This window comes from Ictalurus furcatus, chromosome 10 (genome assembly GCF_023375685.1).
Source record: "Ictalurus furcatus strain D&B chromosome 10, Billie_1.0, whole genome shotgun sequence".
NCBI lineage: Eukaryota > Metazoa > Chordata > Actinopteri > Siluriformes > Ictaluridae > Ictalurus > Ictalurus furcatus.
This window is the reverse complement of record NC_071264.1, coordinates 6,326,218-6,343,507: the sequence shown is the minus strand read 5'-3', so window position 1 is coordinate 6,343,507 and position 17,290 is coordinate 6,326,218. Positions and strand designations below refer to the sequence as shown.

General features: G+C 39.8%; 1 protein-coding gene across 2 annotated transcripts in view; it reads left to right on the top strand.

The window, feature by feature from the left end:
* The window catches only part of rtel1 (regulator of telomere elongation helicase 1), a 27,100-nt gene extending 9,860 nt beyond the window's left edge, over positions 1 to 17,240 (top strand). For both annotated transcript variants that reach the window (XM_053634405.1, XM_053634406.1), the window contains 22 exons: positions 1,956 to 2,053; positions 2,149 to 2,204; positions 2,332 to 2,403; positions 4,245 to 4,326; positions 4,605 to 4,737; positions 4,823 to 4,936; positions 5,078 to 5,118; positions 5,249 to 5,334; positions 5,531 to 5,608; positions 6,682 to 6,759; positions 6,862 to 7,008; positions 8,312 to 8,427; positions 9,709 to 9,832; positions 9,933 to 10,110; positions 11,595 to 11,749; positions 11,985 to 12,080; positions 12,391 to 12,586; positions 13,659 to 13,796; positions 13,914 to 14,015; positions 14,134 to 14,355; positions 14,468 to 14,590; positions 16,932 to 17,240. In XM_053634405.1, coding sequence (XP_053490380.1) covers positions 1,956 to 2,053; positions 2,149 to 2,204; positions 2,332 to 2,403; positions 4,245 to 4,326; positions 4,605 to 4,737; positions 4,823 to 4,936; positions 5,078 to 5,118; positions 5,249 to 5,334; positions 5,531 to 5,608; positions 6,682 to 6,759; positions 6,862 to 7,008; positions 8,312 to 8,427; positions 9,709 to 9,832; positions 9,933 to 10,110; positions 11,595 to 11,749; positions 11,985 to 12,080; positions 12,391 to 12,586; positions 13,659 to 13,796; positions 13,914 to 14,015; positions 14,134 to 14,355; positions 14,468 to 14,590; positions 16,932 to 16,987 — 2,491 coding nt within the window. In that variant the 3' untranslated portion in view covers positions 16,988 to 17,240. The remainder of the gene's footprint in view (positions 1 to 1,955; positions 2,054 to 2,148; positions 2,205 to 2,331; positions 2,404 to 4,244; positions 4,327 to 4,604; positions 4,738 to 4,822; positions 4,937 to 5,077; positions 5,119 to 5,248; positions 5,335 to 5,530; positions 5,609 to 6,681; positions 6,760 to 6,861; positions 7,009 to 8,311; positions 8,428 to 9,708; positions 9,833 to 9,932; positions 10,111 to 11,594; positions 11,750 to 11,984; positions 12,081 to 12,390; positions 12,587 to 13,658; positions 13,797 to 13,913; positions 14,016 to 14,133; positions 14,356 to 14,467; positions 14,591 to 16,931) is intronic.
* The last annotated feature ends 50 nt before the right edge of the window (positions 17,241 to 17,290 follow it).

Genomic DNA, 17,290 nt, shown 5'->3' with positions numbered 1-17,290 from the left:
ATCCGCACGTAGCGTCATGCCGCTAGCTTTAGCAGATACCCAGAGTCACCGACAATCACTTTCTTCACTTTACTGTTTATACACTTAGTTATATACTTAGTTTATATTGTATACAGGTTTTAATGCAATATTTTTATGGATGCACAAAAAGCACCGAATTAAACTACAGTCCTAAATGTGTTTTTAAATGCGTTTTTCATGTCGGTCATAGTATTTGCACCTGGTTAATAAATAGCATGTTTATCAAGCTCCAATCTGTATCTTAACTGGCCTTGCTATTAATGTTCCACTTTTCAGACATCTGTGTAAGGTCACTGGTTGGTGTCAGACATTTTGGGGCATCCATTATATTATACTACTACTTCTCTAATGGGAAGTGCTAGGTGGTAGTAGCAGTAGTAGCAGCAGTAATTGTAGCAGTAGTAATAGTAGTAGTAGCAGCAGTAGTAATAGCAGTAATTGTAGCAGCAGTAGTAATATTAGAAGTAATAGTAGTAGTAGTAGTAGTAGTAGCAGTAGTAATATTAGAAGTAATAGTAGTAGTAGCAGTAGTAATATTAGAAGTAATAGTAGTAGTAGTAGTAGTAGTAATAGTAGAAGTAGTAGTAGAAGAAGTAATAGTAGTAGTAGTAGTAATAATAATAGTAGAAATAATAGTAGTAGTAATAGTAGAAGTAATAGTAGAAGTAGTAGTAGAAATAGTAGTAGTAGTAGTAGTAGTAATAATAATAGAAGTAGTAGTAGTAGTAGTAATAATAATAGTAGAAATAATAGTAGTAGTAATAGTAGAAGTAATAGTAGTAGTAGAAGTAATAGTAGTAGTAGAAGTAATAGTAGTAGTAGTAGTAGTAGTAGAAGTAATAGTAGTAGTAGTAATAGTAGAAGTAGTAGTAGAAGTAATAGTAGTAGTAGTAATAGTAGAAGTAATAGTAGTAGTAGAAGTAATAGTAGTAGTAATAGTAGAAGTAATAGTAGAATAGTAGTAGTAGTAGTAATAGTAGTAGTAGAAGTAGTAGTAGTAGTAGTAATAGTAGAAGTAATAGTAGTAGTAGAAGTAATAGTAGTAGTAGTAGTAGTAGTAGTAGAAGTAATAGTAGTAGTAGAAGTAATAGTAATAGTAGAAGTAGTAGTAGTAGTAGTAGAAGTAATAGTAGAAGTAATAGTAGTAGTAGTAGTAGTAGAAGTAATAGTAGTAGTAGAAGTAATAGTAGTAGTAATAGTAGTAGTAGAAGTAATAGTAGAAGTAATAGTAGTAGTAGTAATAGTAGAAGTAATAGTAGAAGTAATAGTAGTAGTAGTAATAGTAGAAGTAATAGTAGTAGTAGAAGTAATAGTAGTAGTAGTAATAGTAGAAGTAATAGTAGAATAGTAGTAGTAGTAATAGTAGTAGTAGAAGTAATAGTAGTAGTAATAGTAATAGTAGAAGTAATAGTAGTAGTAGAAGTAATAGTAGTAGTAATAGTAATAGTAGAAGTAATAGTAGAATAGTAGTAGTAGTAGTAATAGTAGAAGTAATAGTAGTAGTAGAAGTAATAGTAGTAGAAGTAATCGTAGAAGTAATAGTAGTAGTAGAAGTAGAAGTAATAGTAGTAGTAGAAGTAATAGTAGAAGTAATAGTAGTAGTAGTAGTAGAAGAAGTAATAGTAGTAGTAGTAGTAGTAGTAGTAATAGTAGAAGTAGTAGTAGAAGAAGTAATAGTAGTAGTAGTAATAGTAGTAGAAGAAGTAATAGTAGTAGTAGTAGTAATAGTAGAAGTAATAGTAGTAGTAGTAGTAATAGTAGAAGTAATAGTAGTAGTAGAAGTAATAGTAGTAGTAGTAGTAGTAGTAGTAGTAGTAGAAGTAATAGTAGTAATAGTAGTGGTAGTAGAAGTAATAGTAGTAGTATACTAAAGGCTGTTGTATTATTATCTTTCTTCCTATGAGTGAGGGTGTGTTGTTTTCTCTCTCGCTCAGTTTTATTTATGAGCTTTTCCAAAAGGCCCACGTAAACTATGACACCAAAACCGCAGTTGTGGATGCGATGGAGCAGATCACAGGATATTTGGCAGGAAGTAAGTATTTTAAGCATGGATTTTGCAGCACATTCATGAGCTGAACTGCATCGTTTCGTACTTCTCACGCTAATACACAACACTCTTGAGCTCAGGGCCTGGTATTTTCCTCAACTCCAGTGGACTGCAGAAAGTCGCGGATATAATACAAGTAATGCTAAACACTTTGTTGTCTTTGATATCATCTTTTATTTATTTATTTATTTATTTATTTATTTCTGGATTGCACTGAACTCGCGATGGATTGATTTGAATGTGTTTTTTTCCACTGTGATCAGTTGGTGTTTGCTGTTGAACCTGCAGAGGGCGGTGTGCAGTCACACAAGGAGAACACCATGCAGCAGTTTAAGGTCTGTTTTTATATATATATAATATACACACCAGTACCAGAATATCTGTGAGATAATTTGTAAATTAATGCACATGTTGGCAAGATATTATGCAGTTAGTATCCTGCCTCAGCTGCGTATGTATTTGCAGGTATAACTCGTGCTCTTCGTCTAACGCAGTGGTTCTCAACCAAGGGGGGCGCAAATTGTTTTCAAGGAAAATAAACACAGACAGGGCATCATTTGCGTACTCAGTGTATTTTATTGCTTTTCAAATAGAATGTGCATAAATGAAAAACCCCGCGTTCCCTCTCCCTCTGTATTTTCTTTTTGCTGGGGAGAGGCGGAGCTTAGCCTGCCTTTTATCTAGCGGTCAGTGCAGTACCAGTGTTGACGACTTAGAGACTTTTCAGACCCCTTTAGTGACTTTTTTTTTTGCTGCAAAAAAAAAGCGCCTAACGACAAATCTAGAGACTTTTTGGACGAACCTCACGACTTTCCAAACGTCAGCAGTACTGTCCTGCAAGCGTGAGGTCTTGCTTTCCGGCTGCACTCTCACCTCTCTCTGCGTCCCAGTTTCCATCATTCTTATGCGAATGTTTTTAGAACACGAGACAAATGCAATGCAACATGTTTTACATGTAAAATAGTCCATGTTATTACAGCCTAGTTCTCTTGTTCAAACTAGTTATAGTGTTCAGAAACATTTTATATCATTCATGTTCCCATACCTGTCTGTTATATAGCTTTATAAAAGTTATTTTAAAAAAAATCATAAATGTTTTGAAAAGTAATTAAAAAAAATACAAAAGCAAAAAATAAAAATCTATCTAACTGTCAAAAACAGGTTATAGATTAGGTGTGTATATATATATGAGATTTTATATAGAGTAGATAATCATTCTACCTGGTCTCCTCCAATATTGAGGAGGGGAGGGGGGCTTTAGTAACAAAAGGTTGAGAACCTCTGGTCTAACGAATCTTTACTTTGTCACGCTAACAAGACTTACAGCACGTTTCCCTGCAGCTGAGAAAAGAGCAGGAAATCTGTAATGGAAGTCTAATGGCAGTGGTTAGGACGGTCGATTTGTAGCTTGTGCAAAACTCGGTTGCTTCAATGAATCGTTTAGTCAAATCTGTAGTTACGCGTGACCAATATAGTCAACGTAGCACAAAGTTAGCACCGTGTAACGGAAGGCACGTGGATGCCACACGGACACTTGGGGAAAGCGTAAATAACCAGAACTGGCCTTTACTGTATTGGTTCCAGTGTTGAAGCGTTTTTAGAAATGAACATAATGACTCGTATGTCTCACCTTTAATTGTATAGTTTTTAATTGAAGTTCTAGTCTGTAGGGGGGCACGGCGGCTTCGTTAGCCTCGCACCTCCGGGGTTGCACTGTGTGCGTGTGCCCTCCAGTTTGCATTTTCTCCCCGTGCTTTAGGGGTTTCTCCCCGGTACTCCGGTTTCCTCCCACAGTCCAAAGACATGCGTTGTAGGCTGATTTATCATTTCCAAATCGTCTGTAGTGTGTGTGTCTGTGTGTGTGTGTCCTGCGATGGGTTGGCACCCGGTCCAGGTTGTCCCCTGCCTTGTGCCCCTTGTCCCCTGGGATAAGCTCCAGGCTCCCCTGCGACGCTGTGTAGAATAAGCAGTACAGAAAATGGGTGGATGTATGTTCTAGTCACTGGGAGGCTGTGAGATGGTCAGGCACACACTATGACCCCTAAAGCAGGGTCTTCAACCCTCCACTGCTCAGACTTTATATGTGGCTTGCTTTGCTTTGTCTCACTTGTTACCTTCTTTTTTTTTTTCTTCCCGGTTAAGTCACTTTTAATAAAATGGCTCCAAATCTTCTCAGGTACACATTCATCCAGATATGAGCAATTTCAAGAAGAAGCAGAGTACCGATCTGTGGGCGTCCTCTTCTACAAAGAAACAAGGTATATGCCTTTATTTACTTTATTTCACAGCGAAGATGAAACCAACATGGCATGAATATGTGATTATTTAGGCGTTTGTGTATAACCTGTAGGCAACTGGACCGTTTTATTTATATACTCCTAACAATTTATTATCACTTAAATTATTAGACATAAACGTAAACTCGTAAACCCGTAGTAGAAATGACCTGACCCTTATAGTCATGTAATTTTGATCGTTTGTACAAACATCTCTTTTTCGTTTATTTATTTTTTGCGTGCGCATGTGTGTGTCACAGGCAATGTGCTGAGTTACTGGTGTTTCTCCCCGGGATTCAGCATGCAAGACCTCCTCAGACAGGAAGTGCGCTGCATCATCCTGACTAGTGGCACCCTGTCGCCCCTGTCGTCCTTCACCTGCGAAATGCAGATGTACGTTCTCACGCGGTTCTCCTTTTACTTCTATTAAAGCCAGGCAATAAAAAGTAGCCCAAGCAACATCTTCTGTCCTTTACAGCCCCTTTCCCGTGTGTCTGGAGAACCCTCACGTCATTCAGAAGGACCAGATCTTTGTCAGCGTTATTGACAAAGGCCCGGACGGCGTGCAGCTCAGCACAGCCTTCAACAGGAGGTGTGTTTCAGACAGTTTGTCACTTTCAGCTTGCTTGCAGTGGTATTAGGTCAGATTTAACCGTCTGGCATTACCTCTGCATGTTGCACATTAACCACACAGTGTGTGTGTGTGTGTGTGTGTGTGTGTCTTCCTGTGAAGGTTTCTTCCTGAGAACATGGCATCATTAGGAAACACTATCGGTAAGAGATGGATCTTTAATGAGGTGTTCTAACATTTAGAGGGTCAGTTTTTAATATTTAAAATTAAAGTGCAAATCACACACGCACACAAACGATGCCCTTTTTTATATGATGTGCTTGTTATTGACAGTAAATTTGAGTCGAGTGGTTCCTCATGGCCTGCTGGTGTTTTTCCCTTCATATCCGGTGTTGGATAAGACGCTGGAATATTGGAGGGTGAGTCTCCTCTGTGGATACTTCGGCCTGTTCATTCTAAATAGATATAGGATTTTACAACATTTCTGTAAAATTAGCTGAGTTTTACAATAGCACAACATTTATTATTATTGTTATTAAGAGCTGCAAAAATGGCAGAAAAAACCCTTAAAAGTCAGAACATACTTTTGTGTTGTTCCTTGTTTGACCCCAACAGTCTAGCGGCCATGCAGACCGCATCGAGTCAATGAAGCCCATGTTTGTGGAACCCAAAGGAAAAGGGACCTTTACAGAGGTAGGTCCCTGCCGGTTCTCATAAGGTCGTCGTATAGATTTGGGATTTAATGTTTGTACACGTTTCAAATTTTGTATTCTTGAAACAGACGTGTGCACTCCTGCCGAGCTTCGCATTTAATAAGGTATCCCTCAGAAACCTGACAGAAGAGCAGTCGTCTTCCTAGCCCCCATCAACACCCCCCCCCCCCAACCAAAATAAATAAATAAATAGATGATCTAATCAACATGTGAATCTGGAATGATTGACAGTCGTGCAGATGTTTTGATTTTTTTTCTTCTTCTCACGCCCTGGTGAGAACAGTGCTCTCACGCCCTGTCATGGTAGGTTTTGAGAACATTAATATGGGAAAGAATATGATTAGGGGTGCCACTGAAAAATTTTCGGCTGAAGGTAGTCGGAGATCGCACTTGTCTGGAAAAGAAAATAAACAAAAATTTAATGTGCCAACAACAAAGTGTCAAATCTAACACTTAAAAAGGGCGGCTGTGGGTCAGGTGGTAGAGCGGGTTGTCCGCTAATCGTACGATTGGCGGTTTGATTCCCGGCCCACGTGACTCCACATTCCGAAGCGTCCTTGGGCAAGACACTGAACCTCAAGTTGCTCCCGATGGCAAGTTGGCTCCCTTGCATGGCAGCTCTGCTACCATTGGTGTGTGAGTGTGTGTGAATGGGTGAATGAGATCCGGTGTAAAGCGCTTTGGAACCGTTAAGGTTAAAGTGCAGGCTTTAAGTGCAGACCATTTACCGTTTAAAAAAACACGAGCACGGTCAGTGCGGCCGTGTTCGTACGTACAGTGCAAAAGTCTGCATGCTTCTTATTGAAGACCGCTTATTTATGCATGGAAATGTTAAAGTCCAGAATTACAAATCAGATATTTACAGATTTCAATCTGTTTTTTTTTTAAACTGTTGAGGCCTTTTGTATGATTTTGTATGAAATACATTTCCCCATCGTTATTGTTCATTATTGTCATAAATCACCCAAAGCTGGGCTTTTATAGAAGAACATCTGTAATAACCCAGAATACCCGAAATGACTCGGAATTGCTCACGGACTCCATGTTTTCCAGGTGATCGATGGCTTTTATGACAAGATAAACGACTCCAAGTCAAACGGAGGGAGCTTCTTTGCTGTATGTAGAGGAAAGGTAGGAAAATGAGAGGTACTGTAGGCATCTTAAATATCGGTGTGTGTATATCTGCGTTTCAATGAAAACTCCTTTTTTTTTTTTTTACTGTTTGCTCCCAAGGTGAGTGAAGGGTTGGACTTTGCGGACACCTATGGCCGTGGAGTGATCATCACTGGCCTTCCTTTCCCTCCGAGAATGGACCCCAGGGTGGTGCTGAAGATGCAGTATTTGGATGAGATGTGCAAAAAGAAAACCAGTGGTGTAAAGGTAGCTCCTTCCATTTAAATTATATGGTGGCTCACCTTAGTGTAAATAAAAACGTATATATGCACTGTTTGTACTTGTTTTAGGCATTAACCTGCCTGTGAGGGATTGTGTTATACAGCCAGTACATGTACATGCACTAACTGTCAGTCTGGTATATACTGGCTTGTGTATACGGTCTTTCCAGCTGTTCAGTACACACACCAAGCAGTCTGTGCCTGTACTGTGTAAAAATCTTAAGCACCCTAATGGTTTTTGAAATAAATTTGGTCGTAGAGGTATATTTTATGACTTCCACATTATTGAGTCTGTACAAAAAGATTTCCAAACATTACTTTTCCAACAAAAAATGTTTATATGTCAGTAAAGAAAGCAAGATATTACATAATACGCTAGAAGAAATAGGGCAGATCCTCCAAGATATTTAGAAAAACTTACCATATAAAACTGCACAAAGTCTACCTGAGACTACTGATGCTTTATTTATTTATTTATTTATTTATTTATTTATTTTTAAAGCAAAGGGTTGTAATCAGATTACAGGTATATTTATTTAAAAATTGGGAATACTATCAGGATTAAAAGAAACAAAATCTTTTGCCGTAACACAATATAGACCGCTACTTAATTATAGTTCTGTTCAATTTTGTACGTCCTCTTTTTCAGATCTTAAAAATTCTTTGCTAGTTTCATTATGATGCGCTTATGGTCTAATACCGCATCATGTGTGCGCATGTTCGCATTGCTTTAACCCCTCTCGGTAATTCCCGCCTTCTCGCACGCCGATTGGTCGACTATAAAAGGCTTGCAGCAACTATTGGCAACAAATTCCTGCCTCTCAACCGTTAGCTTTCTCTCAGCGAACACGCGTAGGTGAAGCGCTGTTGTGTTCGGCGTCAAACGGTGACTTGATAATAACAGCAAACAGCAGCTGTCCTGAGTCGAAACAATGCCCGTGTCCATATAAGGTCATTTTTTATTTCATGTTATCACACTGCTTCGTATTACACGGCCATTCAAATGTGTAAACGATGGCATCTGATATTTTATTTTATTCCATGGACATTCAAAATAATGTAAAAAATGTAAAACATGGGCAGAGTGAAAGCAATTCTATTTATATATGTTTATGTGATGCTAATTTTTTAAATACATCTTTTTCAGTTGATAGCATTCATAGTAACACTGTTTTGAACGCTATTAATGTGTGGGTGTGCACATTTTGTATTTCTCCAATGCATACCGTTACCAGTGTCCGTGTTTGTCTCCTACGTATTCAGTCGAGCTTGTGTGTCTGTGTGTTCAGTATCTGTCTGGGCAGGAGTGGTACAGGCAGCAGGCCTCTCGCGCTGTGAACCAAGCTATCGGTAGAGTGATCCGCCACCGTGACGATTACGGTGCCATCTTTCTTTGTGACTACAGGTTAGAGCTCATCATGCTAACATGCTAATCTTCCATAAGCTGCAGTGACGAAAAGAATACTGCCTTATCTTCTACCTTATTCACTGCATCTGTAGTGTATGTGTGATAAAAGAAAAGAACCCTTTCATTTAAAAACCCCTTTATAACGTAAGTCCAGGAGCAATTCTCTTAATGTTGTACAATTATAAAAATGCACTTTCAAAACTAGTATCCCAACACATCAAACACGCACGCCCAAGATTGACAGGGGAGAAAGGAAAGCCGTCACGTTATCATGACAAGACCAGTTATCAATCATAGCCCCACTTGGAGCGATCAAATGTAGTTTTATCCAGTTGTTGAAGATTGTAAGCAGTACTGTCAAAGGTAATTCTGGTTACTGGGAACTGAGGCACTTCTACTGTATGATTCCCGAGCTATGGTGTCTATACTGGTAACAGCCACAGATTCTTATCTATAAAAAGTAGTCCAGTTTCTAAAGCAACGGTCCTTAAGCACGGCTTAATCTGTACGATTTTGGATGCGTACATGATTTCGCAAAAGAAATCATTTATAGACATAATGTATAAATTACGGCTAAATCATGTGAAACGGATGTTAAATCCTCGGTGCGAATCTCGCACACACTGTGTGAGGGCAAATAATGCCTGATAAATGCTTGATGGATCTGTCAGAGGTTACAGTGAATTTCAGCGTGAGCGGTTGGCATCCTTTAGGGGTTTAGCGATACCCTCCGATCACAGTTCGATTCACGATACTGGCTTCACCATTCCATTCGGTTCAGTTCTCAGATCATTCGAATGAAGAACAGTGTTGACTGAGAAGACTGCATTTTTTTTTTTTTTGGTCTGTATAAAACTACATTTAAAAGTGCTACAAACGAGTTTAATATCGGAAACCGAATGTGCTGTAGGTTCACCATATCTCGAAAATAAATCGATGAAATGATCATTTCTCCCAAACAAATGTGATTGAATAAACAACGTGTCTGACCTGGGGGACTTTAAAAATGACCGACTGAAACATAAGGAGCTCTGCAGCAGAAATAGAGCTCCAAAGTCGGCTAAAATGCCCGATTTCCGTGGCCTCTTTCTCAGGTATATCGCAGAGAGATGGCATTTAATCACTTCATAAGTGCGGATAAGTTATCACTTCACAAGTGCGGATGATCTTGCAGGATGATCTTCCAGGGTTTCTCAGCAAGACCTGTGTAGTTGATATTTTCCCTTTTTTAATTATTTAAATGATCGTTTCTATTCTTTTGCTTCGCGCTTACCGTAGGTTCAAGAGTACGGATGTACGACAGCAGCTCCCTTCTTGGGTCAGACCTTATGTTCGAACTCATGAAAACTTCGGCACCGTGGTCCGTGACGCCGCGCAGTTTTTCCGCGTTGCACAAAAGCTTGTGAGTATCACGTCTTAGATGGTTAGATGGTCACCGATCGATTATTTATTTTTTTAAATTGAATCTTGAACGATACGGGTGGTGGATTCATGTGTTCTAGAGGCCTGTACCAGAGAAGAAGGTGAAAGGTACAACGTGTGAGAACCAGACAGCTAAAGACACCGGCCAGGGAAGTCCAGGGTGCAGTCGTTCAGCTCAGAGTGCCTGGGAGAGCAGCTCCTCTCTCAAAGCCAAAGTGTTTGACTCTCACGTGCCGAGTCTGAAGAGGAGGAAACTGGGTAAGGTGGCATGTCGGTCATTTCTGGAATAACTGAAAGTAGTTACTCTATATAATTAATATTATACAACAGTTCGTCCTGGTCCACTAATTTAATCGGATGAGCCGCGCTCGCTACGTAAATTCCACGTAAAATTCTGTCATTCACAACCATCACTATAGCAGGGTTAGCGACATCATCAGCAGACGATACGTTTTGCATGAATATAACCTTCAGCTTAAAATAAGAAAGCTTGTGATTTGAAGATGAAAAGGAAGAAGGGACGCCATTTTCAGAAGAACCCTTTAACGGCAATGTGAGCTAGCTAGCCAGCCGACGTACTATAAAGTGAGCATAGCTTCTTCAAAGATCTATTTCCGATATCAGAGCATAAAAAAAAAACCCCAAAACATTCGTCCATATCGCGTCCAAGATGTCACTCACTCCGTATTAAATTCTTGTTTATCGTACTGTTGTATGAAAGCAATATCGCACAAGCTGTTCTACTGAATATCAGCATTCAGTGCGTCTGCAGTCGTGCTCGTGCTCGTGGAATATCGCTTAAGTACTTTCTCTTTATCGTTATATAGATAATCCGTTATACGATAAACAATATTCAGTACTGAAGTAGCTGATGTAATCATTTGTCACTTTATGTAGTTTTTTTCACCCCATTTTGAATATTTAAGTTTTGTTAATAGTGCAGTATTTAGTACCATATTTAAAAAAACAAAAAAAAAACAAACACCCACTTATTTCATGTCTACAAAACGTAATGAAACAACATGAAATCAGAGGAAATATTTAAATATATTTTAACATCCAGTCATTACTTGTTACTGTGTGTTACAGTACAGTTGGTCAGTGTTATGGATTGTAATTTAATCATGATATTAATATTGTAAGGTGCGATGGCCCAGCCATAATCAACCTGTACAGTGTTATCATGGTGCACTCTTCCACGAGTGCACAATATTTCGGTAGTTTATTTTTGGGCAACTTTGAGGCCAGCCTCACATAATTTCTATCAGGCAATAGCAATCAATAGTTACATGAAAGTCTGGAACAATGGCGGACAAACCTTTCAATTTATTCGCATGATGAAATTGTTACTCAAGAGTCTTTGTGTAAAGAATCTTGTAATTATGAAAAAAGACATGGAATAAATCTTATCGTATATAGTATGATGGCAATTAAGAGAGGTTTTTATGCAGTTTCGGTTCCTTTTGCTGCCCATGAAAAGAAGCTCAGCTATTTTTAAATGTAATATCATGCAAACGATTTGAATCTTTTATCGGAATTTTTTTTTTTCACGTGGAAATGTTTCGTCTCGTTATTTTTGAAGGCATCGTCGCAGTACAGCGTTTCTACTGGATATTGCAGCCGTCTTGTCTTGTCTTGTTTGTGTGCATGTTTAGTATTTGTCCAGTGCGGACCATTTACCCACGTCAGATTTCTGTCTCGAAATTCTTTTAACGGATCACACGACGCCGTTGAAACCTAAGACGAGCGCTCAGAGAGAGACGGGACAGCCAGGCTTTGTGTCCAGTATGAGATGGAGATGAGTTCCAGTAAGACGAGACATATGAGCCTGCTCGATGCTCTGGATAAAAGTGACCCCAATCGAGACGAGGACGATACCCATGTTGGGGAGGAGAAGGTGAGAGGTGTAAAAAAAAAAAAAAAAAAAAAAAAAAAGGGAAAAAAGTCCAACCTGGGCAGAATGAACAGTTTAGATATCTTTGTGCTTGCTATGTAGCACTGTAATCTTTGGCTTAAATGTGGATGTGTGGTTGTATTACAGTTCCCTCATTTTATCGAGGAATGTATTTCATGAAGGACCAGAATGAGAAGCTAAGCATTTTAACATGTTGCATGCTTTTTTGTTTATGCAGGCCAGCCGTTTATCCACATTATCTCTACAGCACGATAAGCGCATGGATGACGAATCGAAGGGAGGGAAACGCAAAATCAGAGTCGTGCAAGACCGGGTAACTGATTTTATTTTTGACTGGGCTACGCCTGCCTTTCATATATACGGTGCCCTCTACTAATATTGGCACCCTTGGTAAATATGGGCAAAGTTTGTGTATTTTTTTGAGCAAAAGGTTAAACAATCAAGAGAATTTTTCACAGCCTTCTTTGCTCATATTTAACAAGGGTGCCAATATTAGTGGAGGGCAGTGTATATGTAATACGTTTTTTTTTTTTTTTTTTGGAAGATATTCCAAACAGAAACAGTTTTTGTCCATATTCGTTTATCTGCATCGTGCTAAAATCTTGCATGACTGATTCTTTCAGAAACCCGTAGACTGCAGTGCAGCGTGTAAAGGCAAGGCCTTTATGCTGGAGCTGAAGAAAAGTTTAAGTCAGGAGAGCTTCACACAGATCATGTATGCGCTTCAGGTGTACAAGGCCACAGATAACCTCGATGACCTTGTGGCGAAAGCAGCAGACCTTCTCATACAAGACCCCAACACACACATCCTGCTGAGAGGTGTGTGTGTGAGAGAGAGAGAGAGAGAGTGTGTGTGAGAGAGCGCGAGAGAGAGTGCAGTCAAAATCATGGAGTAGTAGAATAATCAGAAGTCCAGGGCATTATGAAAATTTTATATTAGCTGAATGGAATCACCACTCCCCACGGAATTCTGACCAATCCCACCCATTCCCCATGGAATTCTGACCAATAACACCCCCTCCCCCTCACATTGAATTCTGACCAATCCCACCCATTCCCCATGGAATTCTGACCAATAACACCCATTCCCCATGGAATTCTGACCAATACCCCCCCCCCCCACATTGAATTCTGACCAATCCCACTCGCTCCCCATGGAATTCTGAACAACCCCCCCCCCCCCCCCAAAAACATTGAACTCTGACCAATCCCACCCGCTCCCCATGGAATTCTGACCAATCCCACCCATTCCCCATGGAATTCTGACCAATACCCCCCCAAACTTTGAATTCTGACCAATCCCACTCGCTCCCCAAGGAATTCTGACCAATCCCACCCGCTCCCCATGGAATTCTGACCAATAACCCCCCCGCATCCCCCCTCCCATTTAATTCGGACCAATAGCCCACCCCAATATTGAATTCTGACCAATCCTACCCGTTCCCCAAGGAATTCTCACCAATCCCACTTCTACACGTCTTGGCTTTATTTGTACCTGCTCATGATATTGTTATGAACTTGTCCCCCCGCCCCCGCCCCCAAACATAAACAAAAATTGGTTATTTGAACTATAGTGATCCTGATCCCAGTCCCAATGCACACCTCTAAACCCACATGTATCGAGTTCTTCTGATGGACATGCATTATTTGTTTATTTATGCTTGACATTTTCCCCACCATTTGTATATGCTCTTCCAAAAATCATTCTCATCTCGCAGGCATTTCGACATTTCAAGCAAAATTGTATTTTTCCCAAGCCGTTATTAAAATAAGGTTCAGCAATAGTACACAAACCAAAAAAAGCACATGTATGGCACAAAATGCAAACATTTAAGTGGTCAGAAAGTTTGCGAACCCTGCTCTGCTGTATCTGCACGGATGTTCCCCTTAGGAATCTACCAGTTTGTTCGGCCGCACCACAAGATGCAGTTTGATGAGAAATGTCGGCTCCTTACCGGCAAAGGCTGTGGTTACAAACCTGAGCACTCGCTCTCTAGGGAGGAGAGACGATTACTCATGGAGCAAACAGGTAACATCTGATCCGCATTTGCATGTCACCTAAATACCTCTCATTTTAAACCAGAGAGAGAACAACTAGTCGGAGATGGTTTTAGATTAAGAAAATACATGCGATGTGTTCTTCCAGCCAAAGTGGAGACTTCTGAAGTGTGCACAAGCACACAACTAGAGTCGAGCAAGCAGCTCAATCGAGGCGGATCTCATTTGGGAACGCATCATATGAGTGGAAGTATGTATACTTCTAAAGCTTTTTTTTTTCCCCTACTTGAGTCATTTGAAATATCTGAGAATATAAAAATCGCATAGTATTTACTCAGTGTTGTTGTTGTTTTTTATTTTATTTACAGTGGATGCAGGTGTGAAGGACCAGAAGCCACAACAGTCATGCAAAGAGAGTCAGCTTAGTGCTTCCCTGCTGTCTGATATAAAAAAGGCTATTGGTGCTGAGAAGACAAATCAGCTTTTTGTAGCCTTGCAAATGTACAAGAAAACCGATGACTACGAACAGATGGTATCAACAGTTGTGGGGTTGCTGACCGAGCGAGACGAAGACATTATTCTTCTAAAACGTGAGTAGAACACATCAAGGAAAGCCTTTCGGTGTTTTTTTGCTTTTTTTTAATATATGTATATATTTTTATATATAAATGTATGTATATAATTGTGTTAATATTTCTGTAGGGTTAACAATGTTCATTCCAGCTCACCATCGCGAGCAGTTCTCGGAGATGTTAAGAGCCTTGACTGGGAGCGTTTCAGAGATTTGCCAGGATTCAGATGATTTTTCAAGTCCCCCGATTACAGGTACGTTTTAAAACATGTACGTTAAATATTTCCTTTTTGTCATTTTGCCTCTGTAGACCACTACGGTGGATTTGAAATGAAGCGATCAAGATGTGATTGAAGTGTAGGCGTTCAGCTTTAACTCAAGAGGTTTAACAAAAATATTGCATTCATCGTCCCTCCATTTCCACAGGCTGGAAAGTAATTGGAGAATTGACCGATAAGCAGTTTCATGGCCAAGCGTGGCCTGTTTCCTCGTCATTTCATTACAGATTAAGGAGATAAAAGGTCTGGAGTTGATTCCAAGCGTTGAATTTGCATTTGGTAGTTGTTCATGGGAACTCTCAACATGCGGTTGATGCGAGTGAAGGAGGCCCCATCATTAGGCTGATCAAAATGCTATCAGCGAGAGAGAGCAGAAACTTTCGGAGTGGCCTAATCAACAATTTTGGTACATTTTTTTTTAAAAAAAGATGGAATGCACTGTTGAGCTCAGCAATAGCAAAAGACATGAAAGATCATGGAAGATATCTAAAGTGGATTTTCGTACAGATCTTTCCTCGCTGAAGAAAAAGCCCTTCACAACATCTAGCCAAGTCAAGAACAATGTGGAGGACGTAGGAGTGTCATCAAAGTCTACAATCAAGAGACGCCTTCATGAATGCGAATACAGATGGTTTACTTCAAGATGCAAACCACTGGTAACACTCAAGAACAGAAAGGTCAGATTAAAAACGCACGCCCAGTTCTGGAATTCTTTGGACAGATGAAACCAAGAAGACTTGTAGCAGAATGATGGGAAGAGAAGAGTATGGAGAAGGAAAGGAAGGGCTCATGATCCAAACCAGACCACATCATCTGTCGAACAAGTGGAGGAAGTGTCTGTTTCTGCTCAGATTCAGTCAAATACTGCGAAACTGACGGACAGCGCTTCAGCGTACAGATATTGACCCGAAACATACCGCAAAAGATTTTCTTAAGGCAAAGAAATGAAATGTTCTCAAATGGCCGAGTCAGTCACCTCCCCTCAACCCAATTGAGCATGCGTTTTTAATTACCGGAAACAAAACCGAAGGCAGAAAGACCCACAAACAAGCAGCAACTGAAGGCGCCTGCAGTAAAGACCTGGCAACGCATCTCAAGGGAAGAAACTCGGCATTCTGTGATGTCCATGGGTTCCAGACTTCACGTAGTTTACATGGACAGCAGTAATCTAATTATTGACCTTAATCTGAGTAAGATAATAATGTGATTAAGGTGTTTACATGAGTCGCTTTTAGAATACTCCTGTCATGTTCCCGTTTGACATGTTATAGAACATAATTAGATTAACAGCACACGTCATTACGTCCCCACGTCACGCCGTCCGACGTCCCTCCAGAATTTCACGTATCGACATACAGTTGGTCTTCGTTATGGGACCGTATACAGTTTTGGGTGTTTTTATTTATTTTTTTTACGAACGCTTTAAGTGCAGTTAATTATTTGTCATTCTGTACGTGCTAATAGACAACTGCTTGAAGCGGTGGGTGTGTCCCAAATCGCGTAGTTACCGTCTATATAGTAGCCGAGATACATGTATTTTTCCCCACTACAGGCCTGTAGTAGGAAAGTATGCGATTTGGGACACAGCCGAACTCTCTTGTTCGCCGTAAAACTGCCGTGTGTGATCGTGTCCTGTCGCAAAATGCGGTGAAAACTCCCACACGACGTTCATAATGTGATTCAGGTGTTTACATGTCACTACTACACGTCCATAATGCGACTAAAACAGCAGTACTCCACCTGTCTTAATTAGATTATTGCTTACTTCAATTATGACCTTAATTAGATTAAGGTAAGTAAAAGTTGCTGTTTACATGGTAGTTTCTTAATAAGAGTATGGTCTTAATCGGATTAAGAGTGGATTATTGTTGTCCATGTAAACGCAGCTATTGACTGCAAAGGATTTGCATCCAAGTATTAAAAATAATCCTGACATTTATAATTGTTAGTTTGTTCGATTACTTTTGAGCCTGTGAAAATGGAGGGACTCCATGGCTGTAAATTGGCTGTAATTCCTAAACGGTTAATGCAATATATTTTGTTAAACCCCCTTCAGTCACACAGGGATTGCTTCAATTCCAATCTGTCGTAGTGGTGTACAGAGGCAAAAGTACGAAAATTGTCGCTGTCCAAATACTTTTGGACCTGACGTTGTAAGCGCATATATATTTATTATACACACACACACACACACACACACCGTATAAGCACTTAGTAAGTACTGCATAAGCACGTAGCAGAAACTGAACGTGCTTCTTTTTATAATGTAAGTACAGTTTGGCAGTAATGTGCCTCTTAATGTTCTGTTTCTTCATAGTTTCACAGCTCCATGCAGGAAAATCACAAAGCAAGATATCTTCCTTCTTCTCCTGACCTGGGAAATCCTACAAGCTGCTACTCCGTTTATGTGGGATCGTTTTCTTTAAAGCAGAGGAAGATGAAGCAGAGCAGTCCGCTCTTCACTTGGACCACGTTTGACATTTTTCCAGGAACACAGCTAAAACAGAATAAAATTTATGATTGTGCTTTTACAACTGTATTGTAATGCACACTATTGTGGTGTTATTTTTCAAAGTTAAATTAAAATATTTAGTTATTTCTGACTTCTTGAGCCGTGTGAGGTGTACTGTCCCACTGAATCAAAAATTCTAATCGCTATGTACTTTTCACTTTGCG